General features: G+C 35.4%; 1 protein-coding gene across 4 annotated transcripts in view; it reads left to right on the top strand.

Annotated features, from left to right (window-relative positions):
- The window catches only part of NFIB (nuclear factor I B), a 215,011-nt gene that overhangs the window by 168,904 nt on the left and 20,724 nt on the right, over positions 1 to 25,383 (top strand). For 2 of the 4 annotated variants that reach the window (XM_036260946.1, XM_036260944.1), the window contains exons 7-8: positions 10,619 to 10,753; positions 12,996 to 13,180. In XM_036260946.1, coding sequence (XP_036116839.1) covers positions 10,619 to 10,753; positions 12,996 to 13,180 — 320 coding nt within the window. Of the gene's footprint in view, positions 1 to 10,618; positions 10,754 to 12,995; positions 13,181 to 17,746; positions 17,913 to 21,000; positions 21,084 to 25,383 lie in introns of all 4 variants that reach the window. The other 2 variants (XM_036260943.1, XM_036260942.1) reach the window with 2 other exon arrangements.

Genomic DNA, 25,383 nt, shown 5'->3' with positions numbered 1-25,383 from the left:
CTCCTACTTTGAAAATAAATGACTCAGCCAGACGGCAAAATTTATTTTCTCTAAATGACTAGGGATGTAGCAATAGGAGACCATTATCCTGTGACAATATTCTGTTTCATTGACATTATCTCACAAATGTAATTGGTCCATTACTAAGTAGAGGTTTTGTTACTGATCAATTTCATGATTTTCAAAACCATTAGGATAATAAATATGCCATCATAGTAATTTCATTGACAGAATGTTCTTTTTTCTTCATTTACATTTGTTAGAGGAAAAATATAGATTTAGGTTGAACTTAAACACTACAATTTATACTGGTTTTGACTACTTTTCCATTAAGAGAAATGGAATATTGTACAGAGTAATCATATTTGCATTGAGCTGCTGAACATGATGACCTTAAAATTTTCATGATTTTTTCCCCTCTACCACACTAAACCACATCAAATCATAATTGCTCCTAAGCAATTAGTTTACCACCTCAGTTTAATAATTTTATTTGAAATAAGTTCCAGATCATTTCTAGGACTTTACTGTAAATCCACTAAAGTAACACATCAGTTAAATCAACCCTAGCCGTTACCAGCGTAGATAAAAACAGCATTAGTAACAACAGAAACCTTGAGATGTCTTAAGCATAAATGTTTCTAAATGCATGGCTTTTCCCCAAATGTTCTCCTCTAAAAACTCATCTGTAATCTTGTTAAATTAGAACTCTTCCAGTATCTTTCTGACTTTTACAGTTAAGGTTACAGTATTGATTTTATTTTATAGTCCATGGCTCTCAGATGCTTAACACTAATAAGCCTCTATAGCCAAGAGGTTTTCCCCAGAGGCATAGTGAATAGCAGCTATTTACCTATGCCAATATTTAATAAGTGACTAAAATACACTCCAAATCCTGCATAATTATTTAGTGTTTTCCCCCTTTCAAATTGGGTTTTCTGAATTTACTCGATACTTTATCATCATTTGTTAAAATTAAATTGCTTAACGGGCAAAAGCATTTTGAAGTGTTTTAAAAAAGCAGTTTTCATTTATTCATTATTCACTTTTTTTTTTTAACACTTCTTAGTTATTCAAGGTTTTTTGTTTTTGTTTTTTTAAATTTTTTAATGTCTCAAGGAAGATGTTTGTGAGCTTCAAAGGAGTTTGAGCTTTAACTTTGTATTGGGTGTAGGTGTAGCCTGGAGACTTTTTTTTTTATAGAGATGTGATAAATAGAGACTTGTAGTAACATGCTACTTACTGTGCCTGGGTTGAAATACACTATGAAGAGACACTTAAAACTATGACAAACTGCTTTAAGTTGTTGAAGAATACATTAATATGCTTAAGTATAGTTGAGATTAAATAATTCAATGATAAAGTAAGAATTTTTACTTTTAACATGAAGACTACCACATTTTCTCCTTTAAAAAAGAAGTGATATCATTAAAAAAAAAAAAAAAAAAAGTTGAGAAAGCTAATTGAAGATATTTTATCTCCTCCTAACGTAGGAGGAGATTTTCCCAATTATTTTAGAGTATGACAAATGTAAATATATATGCATATATGTATATAAAGATATATATATGTACACAGAGAGAGAGAGACTGAAAGATACTTTCTTAACATGGCAGCTAATTGTTCTTTGAATCATCTGGCATTCTCATCAAACTATTGTAGTGCAATTAAGTCCATATTTCCTGTCATAGCATTCAGAGCTTTTTGGTATCTGGGAATGTGTGGGAAGGACTTGGTCACATTTGCCACACAATCATAAAATGTTACATCTAGAAGAGTCCTTAGAAACAGATATTCAGATACTTTCTTTTCTTCACTTGTATTCTCAAAAATACATTTTGTTCGTGCTATTGGGCAACTAAATTGCAGATATTACATTTAAGTATTTCATTTTATATTTTTGCATCATCCAATGCCTAAGACAAATGAGAGGTATTTTTTTCTTAAAGTGTAACGTTGGGCACAGTAATGAGATCTAATATTGTCTGTCCATTATTGGGAACTATTTATAAAATTCTATAGAGCTACACGTAGTATTTTCTTCCTTCAAAATATGTATTTTACCATTTTTTATTGTAAAGTGAAACTTATTGGGGGGGTTGGCAAAGCAAACTGTCAAATGTAAATAAGAAAGTAAAAATTACCCATACTCCTATCACAGAGATAACTTCTGTTAATATTTGACTGTATTATATGCCAGTCTATTTTCTGTGTGTTTTTTATGAAATTTTTTAAGCATAGTTTTGCACTAAATTAGGTTTATATTAAATATACTCTTTTTTAAATCTTTTTTTTTTTTTTTTGTCTTTCATTTATAATATAATGGCATTTTGCCATGTCATTCACTTTCCACTTTATAATGACTGCATACTGTGCCATTGTTTGGCTATACTATAGATTTTTAAAAGTCTGCTTGTTCATGGATGTTTAAGTAGTTTCCAAGTTTTTTAAATGATAAATAAAGATACAGTGAACATCATTGCATGCAAATCTTTGTGCATAAATCTGATTATTTTATTACTATCTAGTTCTATTCCTGCCTGGCATGAAGTCATCAAATAGATGCTCAATGACATTTTGTTAAAGGGATAAATACATTCCTACTGTAGAATTCCTGAGTTAAAAGTTATGTCCATTTCTAAGTCTTTTGCTACATATTGGCACAAAACCCACAAAGGTCTCACCAGTTTACATTCCCACTAGCAATGCCTGAGTAGTTTATTTAACACAACTGTAAAACCTACACTATTTAAATGTAGCACATGGCTCTACAAGCAATTTTGAAACATGTCCTCTGAAATAGATTTAAATAACAGTGTCTCTGTGGCCTTGTGATTCTGCTCATGCACCTCTTTTTTTTTTTTTTATCATTTATATTTCATTTAAACCACTGGGCATCACAACACATTTTTTTCTCCCCATGAACAGGGCAGCTCCATTTTATTGTGAAGGAAATGGGGAAATGGAGATGGTACCACCTCAGGGATGGTGCAGAGCTTTCTAGTAAAGGTATAGCCAGCTTTCCTCCTCCTCCGGGACACACTCCCTCAGAGACTTCCCTACCGCCAGTCCTTATCTATAGGTTCTCCCCAGGGACCTGATAGAAATAAATACCTCAAGGCTTGGACTGGGATCTTCTTCTAGGCTCGATAATTGTAGTATTTTACATAATGTTTATACAGTTACTAATAACCTTCAAACTTTCCTCTCCGCAATATGATTTACCACAAGGCGACAACAGAGCAAGAGACGCCATGGTCTCTGAGCATTCCGCTGGCGGAGCATCGTCCCTGCCTTCTCCTGTCCTCTGGGCACAGGGCCAAGCTGTTCCCTTGTCTCGGGACCGACTGAGGATTTATGACCTGAAGTAAAAGTTTCAGATTTCTGGCTCTTGAACTCATCCTACACATTAGATTTGGTGGTTTCTCATTTGTTATAAATAGTACTATTAATTTATGCAGATATTCAGTCAATTTTTATGTTATCTACAAGCTTCCACCCCAACATTTTAATGGACAGCAGAAATTCCCCAGTTTAGCTGAAGTTTGGTTTTCACTCTCAGTGTTTTGTTTTGCTTGACAGAATCTCAGTGAAGTCACAGAGATGTCGACCCCATTTGCCATCATCCAACAATGAGTTTGGTCTCTGTCTCAAGAACTTTTCTGTGTCCAGAGTTTTTGTAAATCTATAAAAGTTTCTAAAGCTATAGTAGTCTAAAACCTCTGAAAAATAAAGAAAACTAGGAGGGGTATTTACTTAGTAAGACTAATCAATATAATATATTCTTGTCTAATCCCAGTCATTGGACTGACTGTCGCCAAGCTAAATGTTCCCACACACGCACTCCTGGTCTGTATCATGCTTGTAGCAAGATGGCAGGGTTGACAAGTCCCCAATGTTCTCATTGCACCTTGAGTTTTCTTCTGCCAAACAAATCCAATAACATCTATACAGCAGTTTGATAATATAAAAAAATGAAGAAGATATTTTTAATTGTGATTATAGCTTCTTAAGCTCTTAATAAAAGATACCTTAACTTTAAATACTAGAAAAAATAAGAGAAGCCAGCAAATGGTGCCATGTACTTATAAGGGTTCATTTAGACTTGCTTATATGTATGGCCTATAAATAAATAAGACAAGTAAGGAATATGTAAAAGGACTGGACTTTATAATATTTTGAGGCAATTTGCTTCTTTGTTAAACAGATAAAAATACGTTTTTCTAAGTCATAGGAGTGGCATAGTTTATATATTTTAATTTAGTGTTAGGCTATGCTGAAAACAGTGGCTGCCAAAAATTTAAGAATTCTTGTGTGCTCCTACGTAATCGATTTGAAACAGTTGTGTCCGTAAGTATCATTATAGGGAAGAAGACTATAATTTTTTTTTAAAGAAAATGATGTGTTTTCTATATAGGCTATAGAAGTGCGATTTGTAACCTTAATTTATTCAAGCATGTTGGAAAAGCTAACATATTGCTTTACTATATGTTAGAAAGGAGCAGGTGTCCCAGACAGGCAGGTGTTAAGGTGGCTGTTTGAGCTTGCCCTAGATCACTCGTTGACTTCAGTGAAGTTCTACTAACAGGTGTCTAACTGATTAGAGTGCCATGTGACATTTATCCCGGGAGCGACTTGGATGACAGGCTGCTACAGACTGAGGAAGGGGTCTTTGCTTTGATGAAGGAATTGCCAAAACTCATGTCTCATTAGTGTTTCCTAAGGTTCTTTGGAAGTGAACAACAGTTTAATTAAGGGCTGACGTAAACACGTTTCTGCACACTTTCCCTGCAGCATTTTATCACATTAGAATTGATCAAAATTGTTGCCTTGGGCTGACTTGAACAGATATACATCTGGAGCACCATTTGTGCAAGCTGCCGATGAGTCGAATACATACGCTGTTTCACAGCAACACTCTTCCTCTGTAGATGAAATTACCTTGTTGGGAGATGAGTTGATCTAACTCTTTATTTGCTTAAGCCTTTACCTCTTGAAGTGATGCTGTGAAATGAATGACCCATCAGGGCTTAGGATGTATAACTCACAGTGCCAAAAAAAATTAGAGTATAGCTAGTAAAAATTATGAGATTATTTGATTTTGTGAAATACTTATTTAAGGGTATTCTTGTTTAAATGAACCAACTCAGCTTATATGAGTAGCCTACTTGAACTTTTTCTCACTCTTTTTATTATGCATTTAATTATAAAGTTGGTTTCTAAAGCCTTAACTAATTTTCTAATTATAAATCTAAATATAGGTGTAGACACTGAAGACTAACACTATCAGTGTAAATATTTCTTTTTTCAGATTAGGCTTCCTAATCTGGCATTAAGAAGAATCCTTTCTGTAGTCTAATATTATCACAATTGCAATTTTTGATTGAATTTTTATATTTTTAACACCTGTCCTCTCTGCTGAACTCTAAGCATCACCAGACAGGGAACGGGTGGTCTTATTTGACATCTTAAACTTTATGCCTCACCATAGTTTCTCACACTTATTAGAAACTTAGTGACTGATTTTGTTTTGTCTCTTTGCTTTCCATTCAATTACTTTGTTTTCTGGTGGTATCTACTCATGAATATGCATTTTAACATTTATTGAGTATGGTTATTTTGCTCATCCTACACTGCTAGTTATCATTTCACCATGCAGCCTCTTTAACCTGCAAGAGATTCTAAAATAAACTGCCTAGACACAGTGTTTGCTACCTATTCTACCTTTTTTCAATCCTAGATTTCTAAAAAAAATTTTTATGTTTTTAGCATGTTCTTTCAGCCTCCACATCTGTTTGTGTCTTTGATAAAATGATCTTCTGCAGGATAAGCCATTAGTCCACTTAAAAATATATATACATATACATACATGTATGTGTGTGTGTATGTATGCTATGGATTAAACAAGTATAAAATAATAATGAAAAAGCCATCAAGTAATGTAAGACACAAATACAAGATCACCCAGGAGATCTAGACCTCCAAAGTTCCTAGGAAGGATTACTTATGGAGAAAATAAACCAGGTTGTTTCAGTGGATAAAATATCGTTCTATAGATGGAATAAAAGGGTAAAGAGATGTATAATTGTTTAGCCAAAGGGAATGTCACATGCAAGGAAAGGGACAGAGTTAGAAGTATCTTTCCTCCTGGTCCCTTCCTCCCCCAGGAGGCTGTAAACAAATTCACTTAGCTAAAGTTTAAATAAGATGGAATGATAAGGAAAATTTTATATGAAAATGTGGTGCCATGGTAGATCTTAAAGTGAGGAAGATCATTTGAAGGAGATGGTTTCAGTGACTGATTTTACAAGGAATCACGCTGAGGAAGGCCTGGGAAGGAGACTTGACAGAAAATGTTTGACTCAACCAGATACACATGGCCTAGTGGAAGCTACAAGAACAGAAACAAATAGAGCTTTTGGAATGAGTTTTTCTTCTAAAATGAATTTCTTTATAAACTGTTACTTTATATATCATATTAAATTTCTCTGTTTAACTTCCAACCCTCACTGGCCTTTGCTTCTCTCTCATCAGCAACAGTAACTCATGCCTCCTTCCCACCAACAGACACACCAGCCAGTCTTTCTCTTATCATCTTGCTTCTCCCTTCAGCTTCCTTATTTTATGTATTATTCAACTTATGCATTACAATTAATTTGTTGTTATTTAACTTACTATGTATTTGTTATTTTTTCAACTTATTTTCAACTTAATCATTTTATGTATTATTCTTCCTGCTCGGGGAGGCAGAAAACAGTGAAAAGCATGCCATTTGTTTTTCTTCACAGAAAGGTCACTTAAAACCATCTCTCTTATATATTCATTCCTCAAACTTTTTTTTTTTCTTTTTTCTGTAGCATATGAGTGCATTAAAAATAGAAACAATATCAATTTTCAGTTTGGCGTGAGGTCTATGAGACTGCAGACATTCAAAATAAAATTAAAATCAAAACAATACCAGTTTGATTTATGATTAAAATGTAATAGCTAGAAACTCTACCCTTACTTCTCTCAGATAATTGACCTTTTATTTTTATTCTGTCTTCCGCCCAGAAAGTTTTTTTTTTTTCTTTTTGACAGGAGGGTTTACTTTGTGTCCTCCTAAGTACTTAGCATAGTGCCTTGCACATTCTGTGTACCAGCATCTTTATTGACTAATGGACTCCAGATTAATTTCATTTTAATGGGAAAACAAAGGCAGTCAAGCTTACTTTCTAATACTACCATTCTTTATTCTTAAAGAAAATCATTTTAGTATGGCCGGTGGCCCTTCCTTTTCTTATTTTTACTATTGTAAGTTAATTTGGGGGGGAAGAAGATCACAATTCTTGGTCCCTTTACAACGAAAAGTGAATTTTATTCTGTTGCTGCTACACTGGCTTCTGTACTTCTCTGTGTGTTCTGAACATGAAAGTGCCTACCTAAAAAAGAACCAGAAAAATAAATGGGCCTACAATAATTACTTAATAAAATTCAGTGATCATTTTGACTAAGAAAATGGGAAGGTTTTATTTCTCAAAAGTTACATAATTGCCTATATTCTTAAATTTCTGTACAAACACCCTTGTATATGTGCCTTTTACAGAAAGATACTTAAGCGAATTTGGCTGGGTTTTGTGAAAATTCTGAAACAGTTGCAGTAGTTTCATTAGCTTTGATTGATCCTCTCCAGAAATGATACAACTACAGTGGAACTTATTCTACTTCCCAAGCTCTGGTCATATTTAATTGTTTTTAAATGTATAGTAAATGCTTTATTATTTATACTAGGAAGTGTTTAGAAACTGAGTTACACAGATTTATTTTGTTTGAAAATTTTATTTAAGCACAGGTAAAGCATAAGAGTGTCAATGGAAAGTTACCAGTTTCTTTTCCCAAGGGTTAATTTTAAATTAAAAGTTTGGGAGGGAAACATTATATCATCTATAAAGTGAGGGATGAAATAGAGGTTTTTTTCAACTTCTAACAATGGATTTGTTGATAATTAACTTCTATCAGGTCAAAGCCTATTTTTTTGTAGTATTACCTTTTAAAATCATACAGCTGTTTTTGGCATTCTGAAGATAAATTAGCTGAAATGAAATTCCTTTGTTTATTTTTAAATGGTTTTTAATTTTTTTCTCTTTTTTTGTAACAGTATTTAATTGCCACAGTTTCATTAATAATGTCTCTCTTTTTGTTGTTTTTTTCTTTTTGAGAAAGATATAAGAAAATGGTTCACTGACTCATCAACGTTCTGATAGGTTAGTGGCAGCCAGTCAGTCACAAATTGTAGCCTTGGCTGCACACACAAACACATCATTTTTTGTAGACTGTGTCATCTACTGTGACACGGCATATGCATGCTTTAAAGGGTGCTGAAAACACATATTTAACTTTATTAGATGTCTTTACCAGGGTTTAGGTAGTTTTTCAAATGATAAAACATAATGATAATTAGTTTCTTATACTAATAGCACCATACAGTCTTTTTTTTCATGTCAAAAATTTATTTATGAAAAATGCACATTTTATATATATATGAAATGTGTGATGAAATTTTGGAGTTTTTCCTTTAATAAAAAAAAATTTTTTTTAAGAAATACAAACTGAAATATTTATAGGTGAAATTGTGTGATCCCTAGGAATTGTTTTAAAGTGACAATGGGGAAGGAAGTATAACGGGGTAAAGGCAAAATAAGATTGGCTGTGAGTTGATCATTGAAGCTGGGTGATGAGTGTCCATTACTGGTCTACTTGTGTATGTATTTAAAATTTTGGTAATAAAAATATAACATGATTCCTAGAATATTTTACTATAAATTTATAATGTTGATAAAAATCAACACTATTCAAGGTTTTGAAAACAGGGCCCATCTCTCTTACCAATAGGAGTTTTCTCCTGAGTTCCCTATTTCAACTCACTGCATGGTACAATCTTATTCATTTAAGATGATGACCTTCTACATCAGTTGTTAATTGAATCGGCTTAATTCTGTTTATGACAGCCATTTTCAACCTTTTTCATCTCATGGCACACACAAAATAATTACTAAAATTCTGCATATAACATATTTTTTGTCAATCTGACAACAAAGAATAGGTATAGTTTTAGTTCATTCACATTAGATGGCTATTGTGTAAACTGTTGTCATTTTTTGTTTGACAGTCTAAGAGAAAAGAGCTCAGTGCTCTAGACTAAATAGTCAGGTATTGCGTGTTTTAAAACTTCTTATGGCACACGAGTTGAAAATTGCTAATCTGTGGCGTTAGCTCTGTCTCCACTCTGATTTCAAGTTTTCATGGCTTATCTTCGGGCAGTATTAAATGTTTGTGGAATGAGTGAATGATGGAATGAATGCATTCTTAAATACTTCTCCTACCAGGGCACTGTTTCCACGTCTTAGTAATGTCTTTTCACTTGTGCCTATCCCCTCACTAGGTTTTAAGCTTTATAGAGGCTGAAACTGAATCTAGTGTACTCTTATGTTCCAACAACTAGCACAGTGTCTGGGATGAATTAGGCCTTCAATAAATGTTAATTAATCTATCTTCTTACATGGTCTCCATGACTGCTGTTTCCATTTTGGCGAATTTATCCTACATGTAGTTCTGGAGGGATGGCTCCGAACTGTAAATGTGATCACCATTCACCCACCAGTAGCCTTCCCCCATCATGGTCAGCGTTCAGACATTTATACACAAAACCCATGGCCCCTTGTCATGTGGGTCTTGCCACCTTCTTGCCTCCTTCCTTTACCTCTGTATTTCATTCCACAGACTCTTTGTACTTCTTGCATGTTTTACAGCCCCCTTCCTTAGAGCATTTCCTCTCTCTGAGTATGTCATCCCCATCTACACTTTAAACATGGTGCCACCGGAGCACCTTTTCTACCTGGGGAGGCTGAGGTGACCAGTGCCCCTGTGCAGAGAGGCTGGAGAAGCAGACCAAGCACCACCTGCTCTCGACACACTTCCTCCCTCGTGACTGTTAGCACCAGTTTCTTATTATTTTCTCTTCACTGACACCATCCCTACAGCAGCAATTTCTTGTTTTGTTTTCTATTGATATCCTTACTTTACTTGGCAAAGAGAGGAACCTAGTAAATATTTGCAGAATGAGCAAATTAAGGAATGTGGGGTTTGGGTTTTTTTTGCAAATCAAGTAATGAGTTTTCCACTAAAGATGTTAAAGCGATGATATATTTACCAGTGTACCCAAAGGTTGTTTCTCACATTTGCACCAGGATTTCCCTCTATTTTTTCCACAGTGTAGTCAGCAAGTCAAAGACAAACCCCTGAATCGTATAATTCTAAGAATAAAATGCTGAGGTAAAAGGGACCTTGAGGTAAACAAAGAAGCCAATGGAAACATGATGCTTGGTTTTCCAGAAGTCTAAGATTTACTTATAAGTAGGAGTCATTCCGATGGTAATTCTAACAAGGCAATGGAAATTGTTTCTGACACAGATTTCAAAGCTCCAACGTAACTGGATCTTTGACCCGCAAAATCTATTTTGTAAAAGAGCCAAAATTACAAAAATGATAAGATGTTGGAAATTAGATCTCTTATTATGTTAACATGAACCGTACAGCTTAAGAAAGTCGTAAAGCTTGGGTTTTCCCTCTTCCTTTACAGACATGTCTTCTCCGACTGCTATGAAGAAGCCTGAAAAGCCATTGTTCAGCTCTACATCTCCACAGGACTCTTCCCCAAGGTTGAGCACTTTCCCCCAGCACCACCATCCCGGAATACCTGGAGTTGCACACAGTGGTGAGGAGTTTGAAGCATAGAGGAGAATCCTCCTTCTTTTTTGCAGAGCCCAAACCCTCAGGGATGGAGCGGGAGTTTTTCTTACAGCTGTGATGGCCACGTTTTCTCAACCAAAAGAGGGAGGGTCACAACCTGATCAAATATCTTTTTCTTATCAATATGTGAGGAAGATTTTCAAAGCCATACAATTAAATAACATTGATCTGTGTATCTTTAAATTGCCTTTATGGGAAAGATTATAATCACAAGAAATCAGAAAATATGGGGTACATGGTTATCTAAACTATAGTTTCAGGGTTGGTCTTAATTCCATGTATTTTACCAAGAAGAATATATAATTTAAGTATGTTGCTGAGTGTAGAGTATTTCCAGAGGCATTAGATATACAAACGCTATTTTTGTATGTATTATTTTCTATATGAAAAACAATATTTAACTATTTGGGAATGAAATTAGTCAGAAAAATAAAATACTTTTCTTTGACAGTTTTATATGCACAAATTCTTTCTGTGGGCTAATGCACTTGATGTTATATCTAATATCTTAATTTAAATAGGACAAAGAATCTGATATTTCATATCTGTGTTTTAAGGAACAATTTATATTAAATCCTCTTTCCAAAATTACACGAGGCATAAATAATAGTCAATATAAAAATAAGCAATAACCTCCTAGAGTTTGTGTATAAATATGAGCGCAGACTATGGTTAAGCTGAGCTGAGATTAAGAGCACTTCGACAGGAAGGGAAAAGATGCGCAGTCTAATGTAGATGTTCGTATTTCTTTAAATTATACTTTCAGAAGTGCATACTTCTTAAAAAAAGTGGCATGTCAGTAAGGAGTTTTAAGAACTATATAGTTGTTCTCTGCCATGCATCCCTTTGATGGAGGACGCTCAGACTTTGGTGTGTGGTGAGATCACACGAGACACTTGTTTCAGATGCTCTTTCAGGTGCCTCGCCCCTAAAGTCCTCATCTGCAGGGTCCTGGGGTAGGCCCAGAAGTCTCCACTGTAACAATAGTTCGGAAGATGAGCAATGTCCCTTAAAAAGTGTTTTATTTTTTGCACATAATTGCAAAGTCAGAGGTAAAGGATTCCAGATGATTTTCATTTACAGGTCATGGAAAGAATTTATTTTTTCATATTGTTTGCTACATTGTCTTGTAAAACACTAAACATTTTTCGTATGTGATTTCCTATGGTTTGGATTGAAATATTAAATAGAAACAGATATCTAATCGTCACTTCTACATACAGTTCACTGGTTGGACTCTTAATTTGTGTTTAACATGATTGTTTCCCTCAACATTACAAAGATAATGATCATGCCATTATATTCTGTCCCCATTTTTCAAACTTAGGACTAATATTTCAGAAACTAAGCAATACATTGTGGTCATGCAAATGTTGTAAAGTTACAGTACAATTAAACATCGCCCACATTGCATATGTTTTATATATTATTCCCCTTTATAAAACATGTGATTTATGGGTAAGTTAATGCCTATATGAAAGTATAAATTCACATTTCTGTGGGTTTTATTCTTGGTCTTATCTTAATATCTTTTAAGCTACATGTAGTAAAAGTTAGAGTGGGAAGAAAAATATTTAAAGAATAGAGCTTTTTATTGGTTTTGAAAGAAACATTTTTATTAGGAGAAAGAGTTCCCAGGCTCTGTGTTCAAATATTTATAAGCATTTTTACAATGATCAGGTCATTATTCAGGACGTTATCATTTATTAGTTATTGGCTTCTGTTTTAGCCAACTAGCAGCTAGGATATATAGAGGAGATTTTTATTTACAATTGGTTTATACTTTTGTTTTGAATTTTGGTAGGAAATTGTGGATCCCCTGCCTTCTAATTAATGCCGTGACTTGGTCTGGACTTATACGAGCCCTCTTCCTAATCAAAGAATGTGTTCTGATGGGGAATAACTTTGCTTAAAAAAATGTTCCATGAAGCATTGGCTTAACTATAAAAGAGAAACTTCTTTTTTAGTCATTCATAGATCCAGAAAGCAAGATTGTTAATTCCCTGCAGTGAGGATAGTGTGTGTGTGTGCTTAGCAGTACTGGCATTGAGAATAAAAGACTAACTGCTATTTTAGGAGAGTTTGGTTAAATCATGGGGAAAATGAATAGCTATTGTTGTTATAGTTTCACAGCATTCTTTAGGATCAGCGTGGAGCATTAATGAAAACAGCTAACGAGTCTGTCTTTCCTTTTCTGTCTTCTGCAGTCATCTCAACTCGAACTCCACCTCCACCCTCACCATTGCCATTTCCGACACAAGCTATTCTTCCTCCAGCCCCATCGAGCTACTTTTCTCATCCAACAATCAGATATCCTCCCCACCTGAACCCTCAGGATACTCTGAAGAACTACGTACCTTCTTATGACCCATCCAGTCCGCAAACCAGCCAGGTAAAAATGAGAGAGGAAATAAGATTAGAGCCTAAGGGAGATGGAACAGGTCTAACTCTGAGGCATGGGACTGAGACAGTAGGTCTGGCAGAACAACACGGTTTTGAAATCCTTCTCCAGGAAGTGTCTTGGTGACTCAATAAGTTTTTATTTAAAGGTGGCTGAATGACAGGTAGGAAGTGTGTTGCCCCAGAGGGGCACATTTGTAAAGATGTTTTTGGTTTGATGTTTTGGGATTTTTATTGACTGAAGAGAAAGTTTATGCAGAAAGTACATTGACAAAAAAAATCTCTGAGCTGGAGTTCACACCTCTGAAATACCTGGCTTGACATAGAGACAAAGTGCTTATTTCAGGCAGGAGCAAGGTATGCGCTAAAATAAACACACACAAAAGAACTTACAGTTGTATTTATAGACTAACTATTAGGTATTAAAATAAGCTTTGGTAATGTAAACATTCTCAGTGTTTGATGACTACTTGAATATTCTTTGCACAGACATGACTACATTTAATAATGAGTGACATTACCAGAAGTGTCTTTTTTTTTTTTTTTGTAAACATTGTGCAGTGGTTTTAGGGATTCATTGTTTGAGGGTAGTGACTCATGCCTTCCTCACTCCCTAAACATGTGGTTTCTGCCATGGAGAGCTTGCTTCATAGAGATTTGGTATAAGAAGATTTTCCACAGTCAAGAAGACAGTCTTTGTGCCAAAGCTGGGTCTATCAGTAATCGTGATATCCCAAATCTGTAATGTGATTCTGATTGTACGGTAGGGTATTTGGCTTTGTTGCTTTATCCTGAATACTCCTTATTATACCTTTTAATGCTCTGAGGGATTTTTGTAAACATCCTGTTATTAATGCTGTTCAGTTCTTAAAATGCCAGTAAGTAACATGTGCATATTAATTTAGATCTAACAAAGAAAGATCTAAAAAAAGAAGAAAAAAAACACCTTTAGACTTCATTTAATGGTTAAAATGAAGCAAAATGGTCCTTTCTGAATGTTTTATTTTGAATAGCAACTTGTCCAGCACTATTTGGGTTACTTAAAAATGTACCTCTTCTTTTATCTCCATTAACTAATAATACTAAGCCAAGTATACCATTCTCAAATTTTGAATTTGAAGTTAGACAATTTGTATTTTAGAAGAAACTATCGTGTGGCACTTTTTTTTTAATCCTCACCTGAGGCTATTTTTCCATTTATTTTCAGATAGAGGGGGGGGGGGAGACAGACAGACACTGATGTGAGAGAGACACATCAACTGGTTACCTCCCGCATGACCCTGATCAGGGCCAGGGACCGAATCGCAACCAAGGTACGTGCCCTTGACTGGAATCGAACTACAACTCTTCGGTCCACAGGCCGATGCTCTAACCACAGAGCCAAACTGGCCAGGGCTGGTGTGGCACTTTTATTTGTTTATTTATTTACTTACTTACTTATTTATTTTATTTCTCATCCAAGGATATTTTTCTATTTATCATTAGATAGAGTGGGAGGGAAGGAGAGAGACAGAAAGAAACATCGATGTGATAGAGACACATTGACTGGTTGCCTCCCACATAACCCTGACCAGGGCCCGGGACGAACTGTAACTGAAGTACGTGCCCTTGACCGGAATCGAACCTGTGACTCATTGGTCTGAGGGCCAACATTCTAACCCCTGAGCCAAACCAGCCAAGGCTGGTGTGGCACTTTTAATGACTATAATACTACTTACTTACTTACTAAGTAAGTGGGATCTTAGTATATCAGTTTAGAAATAAAATGTTCTGTTAGAGCATGGATTCAGAAGTCTCCGTGCCATGGCACATTCTGCTAGACTCAGCTGGGAACAGTGCACACAAGGTCTGATTTTAATTTGTGTAGAATTTCCATGAATAACAAAGTCTAATTAAGATATCCATTAAAAGTCCTTAATGTTAATTCAGTGTGGAAAATCTTAGAGTTCCATTGGATTTTTTTTTTTTTTAACTGATGTCTTAATTAGGCTCTGTTAGGGGAAAAATTATGCAAATTAAAATCAGGCCCTCAGTGTTCCGCATTTCTTTAATTATTCAGTGCTTGTTTTACGTGTATTTCAATTTTTTTTATAAGTTAAGAGGGCATATTAAGTGATAATCTGCCTATATTATTCTGTTTTTCTTCTTATTTTTAAGGTAAAGATCCAGCTTCTAAGAGAAGCATCTTACTCTCATCTCAATTAACAAAAAAATCCCCTCTCAGGATTTTGTATAATAGGAGCAATGTACTAAGTAGGATAATTCGCTCTTAATGCTGTTCAAGTTCATCTTCAGATGAGATTTCTTGTCATATCTACAGTATGAAAGTTCATCTACTGGTGGCATTGAAAGAGAAGCTTTATAATCTAGCTTCATCTGTTTGAACTAGTAAAAAAACTGAGAAGAAATAACCCTCTCATTCTTCTGAAAAGTTTCCGAAAAGTTGACTGTGTTGGCTTGGGAATTCTTTGTCTGTCACTTTTATTATTATTTTTAAATGAAACATCGGTTGGTTCATGGTGGTTTAACCTCAGGAGACAGCACTTGCAGAATGGGCAAGTTGATACGTTCTTTCACAGCACTGTCTTGGCAGTCTTGTCATTCTTCTGCTCCTTGCTCTCAGGTAGGTGCCGCCAGACTGTTCTCGCGAACACAGTGTACAGACATGCTTTTTCACCTGACTGTACCAGCAGTGATCAACTGAGACTCGGCTTTCTTGAGTGAGATGTATAAAGCAGTCTTTCGCAATGTTCAGATTACCAGAAGTTGATGGTCTTGCTTTATAAACGAACTTTTTCCCCTTGAAAGGAAAAATGGGTCTTTGTAGTAAACTGCAGATTTTTTTTTGAAGGAACACCATATCTGCTTTGATGTTTAAGTCCACCTCAAAACCAGTTAATTTGCATTTCAAAATGGACTCTTGATATGAACTTTTTTAGCCCTAAAAGTGGGAGAAAAAAATGAATACTTGTTTACCCACAATCAAGTTTTCCTTCCCAGTATCGTCCAGCACAGCACTGATTTTGATTGTTAAGTCAAGCAACTCAGATGCCTTTTGCTCCCCATAGCAATTTGGAGATTAATTACATTGCTGCTGCACCAGTTAGAGTAAGACAGTCATGTTATTTAATGGACTATTTTAAATAATACTAGTTTAAATCTATAACTCATAGGCTTTTGTAGGGAGAAACTCTGGTCGATTTTCCTGACGTAAAGTTAAATACTTAAAATTACTCATGATGAATAATCAGGATATTCAAGAAGTCTATGTTCTTTATAGAATAAATAACACGGTATCTGAGGAACCCAATCGAAGCCCGAGTTCATGTCTCTGAGTACAGTATTTAAATGTTGTTAGCTATTCCTCTTTTTCTCTAAAACGTCTACTTGTAACTTATGTGCAGGTTATTTAGATAAATATTCTACTTCATTGCTTTCTTTGCTTTTAGCAGTACAGATTATTAAGACTAATATTTGTAGAGAATGCCCTCATAGCAAGTTGTTATGTACACCATGCATGCAGAGGAGAATTCCAACATGAGTGTCAACTAAAAATAGAATTCTCTGTCTAGAAAACTACATTCAAGTATTTCTTCAAACAGTGTACCTTTAGGATTTTGTCTTCTACCAAGGATACTATTTTTGTACCTGGGGCTAAAGCTCAGATAATAATATCTTTTCTATCATTGCCCAGGGGATTTTCTCAGTTAATGCCCACAGATGTCAACAATAAATGTTTTGTGTAAGCTCCATGCCCAGCAATGGAAGAGTAACTCAAATCAGAATATATCCGATTGCCCTCTGCTTGACTTGAGCCCATTTTAATTTACTATGGAAATCTTCTATTTGTAGGTGTAAGGTCAGACCTAGTTTAGTATTTTATATTATTGTCCATCTGAAATTTTAAATGCTCTAAATATCATTTAATCTGCTTGTATTAGTAAATCATCAGAAGTTGAGTGGAGATCCTAGAATCTAAATCGCCTGGTGTCTGTCTGAGTGTGTGAGCAAGAACTAGAGGTTTTGTTTGCACAGGAATGGGACTTGACTGTGAATGATGGAATGACTCAGTTGGATAGCATAGATATTCTTGTCTTCGTTGTATCAGTGATATTATCATTTAGGTGGATGGCGTTCTGAAAGCCCAAACTGACCCAGTGTAGAGGTTGAGGGGCAGAGAAGCAGCACTGGTTCTAATTCGCACCAGCTCAGTAAGGACTTCTGTTTTAGCCTCAGGCTAAGCCTTTAAGTCTCTACTTGAGCGTTCTGGACTACTAAATGAAAGGATCAGTTCTACGTACTGTACTTGGTTCTTGGGGGTGTGATCGAGACGGTTAACCTATACAAAGCACTTTGAAGATGAAGGATTTCTTTTAAATGCCGCTGCTTCGTGTTACTGCTCACCGTTGACACACCTCTCGGATGCAGACTTGAGAGGGCGAGCGTGGTGGTTGCTCAGTGTGCAGGGTCTGCTCAGCCGAGTGTGCTGAGTGGAGCTGTTGGGCAACATGACTGCTTTTTGGATTGTTTCACCTGGCATTCTGTTTTTGTTTTGTAGCCTAACAGCAGTGGTCAAGTAGTAGGGAAAGTGCCTGGCCATTTCACTCCTGTCTTGGCACCCTCTCCCCATCCCAGTGCAGTGCGACCTGTGACCCTGACCATGACAGATACTAAACCCATCACTACATCCACTGAAGGTGAGGCAGCTTCACCTACAGCAACCAGTAAGTATTTCTGTAGAAAATGAGAAATGTCCATCAAAGGCACCATTGGATATCTGATCCAAGGTGGAAAACAGCAACTTTTCCAGCTACCCAACCAGATGGAGATTTCTCATTTACGTGGAACCAGCAGGCATGTACGTGGCCTAGTAATCACATGCTCTCTCTTATCAAATTCAGGTCAGAGCATCAGATTTGAAAAGGGAGAAGCTTAATTGTTTGAGTAAATAGCTATAACAAAAATAATAAGTCATGCCTGCTTGTTCAAGGTCTACATCGAAAATGCACTGGATAGCATAACTCAGTGTACAAAGTTTTTTATCACCCAAAGAGAGATTAGATAACTGTTACTTATTGGGGCATTCCTGTAGGAATCAAGCCCCTTCACAAGGCAGACTGAATCAATGCATCTATACAATAATTGCATGTTTACATTACTGTAGGTTATGTCATTGTGAAAAACATTCACACAGTGTTGGGTGCAGAAAGCATCTCAAAGTTTAGTATTAGGTACATGTAAGCTAAATGCACTTTCTTTGTCTTCAACTTAAAAAAATTTTTTAATTTTTTATGTATCACAGTACATCAGGTACTATGCTTTTTAGCCTGGCCTTAACATTTTAAATATCAGAGAGTTAGCCAGTGAACTTACATAGCATATACCAGTATCTCATATGATTCCTTTGCTTCTTCACATAGAATACTCAAAGTACACAAGGAATTATTGCACAGTTTTTCAATTGGCTTTATCCAAACTACCAGCTTCCTAGAACTGGAGTTGGTGTGCACAGATTGGTAGAGTAGAATGGATAAAGTTCCAGTCGGGAGGAATTAGCAAGCTCCTTGTCAATCATACGTGCTATATCTTAAATTCAGAACTTCTGTTATCTTACCTAGAGCAAGAATATCCCCATGCTCTGGAAATTCCTATGTGAAATTACAGAGCCAACTAGAGGTACCACTGGCTCTTTCCTCCTCTGCTACTGGAAAAAGTTATCCTTTTTTTTTTTTTTGATGGTTTTTGAACCTTAGGAAGAAACCAAGAAAATTGGAAAATACTTTGAGTATACAGTGAATTTAACGTTGCTTTCTCAAAATTCATGAGGCCCCAGAAACTAATAAATTCATATAGTTTTGTGATTCCCATCAATAATCATTCAGTACTTAGTAACTGGTTTGTTGGTAGAGAGTCCTACACTAGTGAACACTTTCCTGAATGTACAGATGGGTGAGACCTAGTCAAGGAAGACTAAAAATCCTTTTGTTCTGAAGGTTAGCTATGTACATTACAATCACTAAAACAATAAATACATCCAGATTTTAAAAGATATCCAGATGTCTTGGCATCTTTGAACAAACAAGTCAGCAATTTAAATAAACAAAAATGGAAAACAAATATTTTTGTAAAAGTAGTCGATAGACTGACATAGAATAAATGATCAAAACCAAGTTTCAGGAACTTCTGGTACCTATTTCTACCAGAAGTAAGTATTGATATGATTGATATTAATAGATGAGATTCAAGGGAAGATCAAACCCAAATGATTACAGCTCACATATGGGAGTACAGTCAGCCTCTTTGTTAAGTCATTGTTCTTATACTCACATACAGATTGATCAAAAAGAGATCAGATTTGACTAATAAAATTACAGAATACTCAAAGATGGCTGCATCAGTCCATTTTCCACTCTTGTGTTAAAGAAATGTAGTGTGTTATCTTTCTTTCCTGGAAACAACTTTGTGGCTCCAGCTTCCCAGGAGCCACTGATAATGAGAAATTGGTCACTGAACTGAAAAGTCAGTGCAACTGAAGGTAACACAGAGGCCATGGGAACTTTCTTCTCACGGCACAGACCTGGTGCCGGTGAAATGGGAGGCACAGCTCTCCACGCGGTACATTGATCCAGAGGCCTGGGTGCTGACCAGGAGCCGCTGGCGTCATGTGGCTGCCCTCACATGGGCCCTTCATCCAGAAATAAGTAAAAGGTGAATTATGAGCATCTTCACTATTTTAAAAAGTTGATCTAAAAATGCCTCAATAGATCAAATTCTGCAGTCCTTCTAATGAACATGGAAGAATAAAATATTTTGGTTTTTAAAAAGCCTTTTTAAAATTATGTCTGGATTCCTCATTAATCTGATGGCTTTAAACCAAAAAGTTTAGTTTTTTCAGGTCTATCCATGTAACATAGATGGTGAGGATGTAGTTGTTGTTTACTCTGACATGGAGCAGTGAGATTGCTGAAGATACATTAGATTTTTTCTTGTGAAAAAGAAACAAAAATATTTAGGAATAGTGAGATTTTTTTTTTTTTGAAAATTCACTCTATACCAAAAAGCACCTGTACAAAGAGTACTTGCAAGGTGAGGCCATATGATTTAAGGAGTACCTAAATACTCCTGGTGGCCATGTATTTCTAAGATGCCATCAACTCCAGTCACAAGAAATAGACTCTTTGTCCTTATGGAAAAGAAAGAATTTTTAAAGAAATATTTCTATCAAACTTAAGGTCATTTTCATATTAAATAATATACTGAGCTAATTCATTCTATATGATATTATAAAAATAGGCTTCTCCTAAAATATTAGATTTTCTTTTTAGTGAGACTTCCAGGCAAGACATTTTTTTATTTTGTATCATCCAGCACATCTGCCTACATCCAGTCATTAAAAGCTCTCATGAATTCCTGACAGACTTTCAGTCTGCTCTTACATTTAGAATCAGAGATCATCATTGATTATTCCATTATTCGACAATTAATATCTGTTGCAAAGGTCCATCTAGGAAAAGAGCCCTTCTGTTTAGCCAGTCCTTGGTATTCCTGCAAAAGTAACCGGAGCACTAGGTGTGAGGTGCCCTCATCAAATGATGGGATGGGATTTACTGGATAGATTTTTGGGGAGGGGGATAAAGTAGGTTCTTTAAGGTCAACTACCATTTCTTTTGTATCACTCAGACAAAAGAGAAGAGAAATAGAGACACTTTTTTTGGTTGCAAGTCCCACTTCTCTGGGTTTCTTTTACATGGACAGGGTGTTCATTCTGATAGTTCACAATTTTTATCTTTGTTTTTGTTCTTCCTTAATCAGCCTACACAGCCTCAGGCACATCTCAAGCCAATCGATATGTGGGACTAAGCCCAAGAGACCCATCCTTCCTACATCAGCAACAGGTGGGCAAGTTTCACCCAGGTGTGATGGTGTAGCCACGCTTCCGCATTGGTGCTTTCCTCCATGCTCTCTCAGATCTGGACTCAGACAGAACCGGGCTCACGGGGCTTCTGAGAAGGAAACTGATCATTTTATTTTCCAAATTATTTTCTCATTTATCCTCTGTTTCTTGCCTCTCTGAACAGGGTTTCTCAAATTGGCTCAAGACCTTTTTCATCTTTGTAGCATATATCGACAGCATTCATGAATAACAGTATTTCAGCCAAAGAGTAATTTTGTCAGTCTTACTGGCTTTTGAGACAGTACTAGCCTATAGTTTCCAAAGACAAAATTTGAAAACTGATTTTAAAAGCCAATTAGAGTAGAAGCAGTACACAATTTGTGTTTTTGAGCTCTTTCATATTTTCCAGATGTTTTACTCCCCATTTTGGTATTTGAGTCCAAGAAGATGAGTTATGAAGCTAAAATCTCAGGCAACACATCATTCCTATTTTAATAGGCTTAAATTGGTTTACTGATTTCAGATGTGATAAAAACACTTTTTTTTGGTTCTGCTTTCTTACATCATTTATGTTCCAAGTAGCATTTTAAATTTCACATCTCATTAATGCTGTAAATTTAATGCAAATGAAGTGTTTACCCAGACTGAAAATATACAGCCAGGATTAATGGCGGCTTATAAACAAATTAGCCACAGTCAAAAGCATGGACCCATACAAGAAATCCCATGATTCCAGTTACAGGATAACAGAAATAATTCTAACCACTTCAGAATTTAAATATATTTTATGATGCATATGTTTGCTATGCTCAAGTTTTGATAGCAGAGCAATTTGAAATTAACAGTGCGCAAAATATTACATAGGGGAAAATAGGCTATAATGAATAAGAAAGAGCTGATATTAACTAATCTGCTCTTCATGTGTAACGTAAGTTGTATGTGCATACGTGTGAGTTTTTACATATGTAGTAAGAGTGCACAGGTACTCATTCTGGCTTCTTTTGTTTTAGACCTGTCCACCTAGCTTATGCTTGTTGGGCCTATCTTAACTGTGCTTCTGTGGAATTCCCGAATCCTGCCCAGTTGCAGACTAAGGTGCCAGACTGCATATATTAAAGGTCACCCCCTGCAGAGTTCAGAGAAAATCATAAAGATGATAGCTTATTTAAGATACTTGACGTTTTGCCAGGTTTAAAAAAAGCAAAACAAAACAAAACAAAACAAAAGAGTGAGGACTAACTGAAAACATCTGTACACAGTTATGAAAATACCAAGTAATAATTAGTGGTTTTGCCAGCCATTGGCTTTTCAACATAATTCTCTGGAATGCTGCTTTTTCCACCTCTGAAATTGCTGTAATATGAAATGTGTTATAATTACTATAATATGGGTCTATTTGACAAATGTATATGTTCATTGTGTTTTTTAAAAAACATGCAGGATTTATAGGTTTAGAAACTTGTTCTTTTAAAAATCCATCCACATATTTTCAGAAATATTTTTGTCATGGGATTTGCATTATTCTTTATGACACATCTCTAATTTCCAGTTAATTTTTAATTAATAGAAATGTGCCTCCATTATTTAAACCTTTTGCCCCAAACACATTTAGAATATTGTAACCAATTCCATGTATTTAGAAACAATCTTCACCTCCCCCTGCCCTAACCTATGGAAGCTTTAATTCTTTTACCACTTATGACTAACATTAAGGCTTCATGTAGTTATAGTCAAAAGTTCATTATATAAAAGCTATATCTCCTTTCACACATAGGACACATAGTATCAAGAATACTTAGCAAGCATCATGAAAGCAGGAGTCTTAATGTAGATAGGGTTCTGAGCACATTGTAATTTTATATATATGAGTTCCAGAACTTTTTCATAAAGACCACCAACTTGTTATTTAAGTGGACAGTGTCAAGTAAGACCCCTTACAATATAAATCTGATTTGTTTGATCAAATGTTATTGATATTTATAGAGTATAGAATATATTGATCCTTGGAAGGAAAAAGTATATAAGCTTCATAGCTCAAAAGTACTCAGTTTTAAATACCATGCAGACAGATATTTTGTCCTCTATTTATGAAGACATTAGTGCTACTTTTGAATTAAAGAAGCCCAATGTGCCAAATTTATAATGAGCTATAATTTTGAGGCATGAAGAAAATGAATGTATATGCATATCATACTATACATGTATATTATTAAATTAAAGCTCAAGTCAAAAAGCTTATGACTTTTATCCTTTCAAAATTTTAAAAGAATCATAGAGATGAAGTTTTATGTTTACCATCCAGGAACAAGAGGGATAGAAAGAGTCTCAATGACTTCAGTAGAGTAAAGGTTATTCTTTTCTACAGCAGAAACGAGATTGATTTACTGTGTCCTTTCATTACTTTGCAAAGATTTAAAAGAGACCACTCTTCTTGCAGCAGGTTCTAAATGCATTTGGTTTAAAGTACTCAATGATGAATGAAAAGGAAAATCAAGGGGTACATGAAATAAAGGTAATCAATCATTTTATATTAGCTAGAAGAAATTCAGAATTAGAAAGGCAATGGTTTTAGTCTGAGAGGGCTCTTTTAAACATTCCCCATAGCCTTTAATATACATGACCTCTTAAGAATAAATATTGTCACCAGGTACATTCTTCAGTTCATTGGCGGCTACTTTATAAAGATTTATCCTTTAGGTTATGAAAAGTATTGATGTGCATTGTTGAGTGCTATTTTTCCTTAGAAAAGAACTTTAATATGCCCTACATAAATTAGAGCTAACAATAAATATTAAATTGCTGAATCATTTTGACTATCATAAAAAAATCTTTCCACAAAATGACACTAGAGCAGAACTTTCAATATAGTCATTAGTATTCTTCAATTAAGATGGGAAATACTAATAAGATTAACCCTGTATTCCACTTGTAAGAGTAATACATTCATATTTGCAAATCTGAATAATAAAGATGTATGCTTTTATACCCATTAACTTGGCATACATACTGTTGATATTAGCAATTATGCATCTCTGGGTTCCTTTTGGTAATTGTTATTACTGTTTAATACTGGTTGCTAACTGCCTTGAAATACTAGTTGTTTTCTGACAGGAATTTCACCTATCATAGTAAATATGATATCTCATTTGAATCTAAAAAATAAAATCCCATAATCATAAAGAATATTTCAAAAAAGATTCATGGAAATAAGTTATAATTTGACATTAAAAACAATTTCAATTAGTCATTCTAATAATTCTAATAATCAGTTCGTGCCAGTTGATCAGGACTTTAAAATTTTTCTTTAAACACAATTTTCAGTGTTATTGAAGGCCTGGAATTAGTCCGCCTTTGGAGTGATGGGCGTAGTTCCTGCATTCACTGTTGGCATGCTGGAAATCAAAGTCAGGACTTCAGTTGGAGCTTTATTCTTCTTTAACTTTTCTGTTGGATGATGGTGTGGTGGCTTGAAGAACTCATGGGTCCTGCTTTGGCAAACTGAACTCTTTGGTCTCTGCTAAGAAATGTCTTTCTATGATTTGGAATTTTTTCAGGAGTGCCAAGGCCTCCTCTCTGACATAACTTCATAGAAGTTTAGTAAAATGCAGTATTTCCTTGCCTCCTACATTTCATGCACACACTGTGCACATTCATTGTGATAGGCAATGAAGGAACTCCATTTCCCAAGTTTTGTCTCTGAGGAAAGGGGAACTATCTATATGGCACAGTGTTGGGTGTTGCTTAAAAAATACAGAAAATATTTTATAATCCAGTCTAACAATTTTAGCATGAATGAGTATGAGGCAACTTACTTGAATCAGCACCAGTTCCTTATCGGGTCAACCTCATAATGAATTTGCTAAATTGCAGGCCTTCTATCTTGGCTATCATAGAAATTTTAGTGATATAAAAGGGTCTAGTTAACTTGATTATCAACATTGTATTTGAGTGCAAGGCCACAATAAAAATATAAATCTTTGCCCGGCTGGTGTGGCTCAGTGGTTGAGCATGGATCCATGCACCAAGAAGTTGCCTGATCGATACCCGGTCAGGGCACATGCTCAGGTTGTGGGCCGGATCCCTAGTGAGGGGCCTGTGGGAGGTGGCCAATCGATGTCTCATGTTCTCTCTGAGACATCAATGTTTCTATCTCTCTCCCTCCTTTTCTCTCTCTAAAAATCAATAAAGAAAATATATATTAAAATATATACATATATATACATATATCTTCGTTATTATATATTAAAATGACACATAAAAAACTTGATTGCAAGTTGGATATAAAAGTTTGTGGCTAAGGA

The sequence above is a fragment of the Molossus molossus genome, unplaced genomic scaffold (assembly GCF_014108415.1).
Source record: "Molossus molossus isolate mMolMol1 unplaced genomic scaffold, mMolMol1.p scaffold_m16_p_14, whole genome shotgun sequence".
In the NCBI taxonomy this organism is placed as follows: domain Eukaryota; kingdom Metazoa; phylum Chordata; class Mammalia; order Chiroptera; family Molossidae; genus Molossus; species Molossus molossus.
The sequence above is the reverse complement of the archived record's forward strand: the minus strand, read 5'-3'. Positions and strand labels throughout refer to the sequence as shown.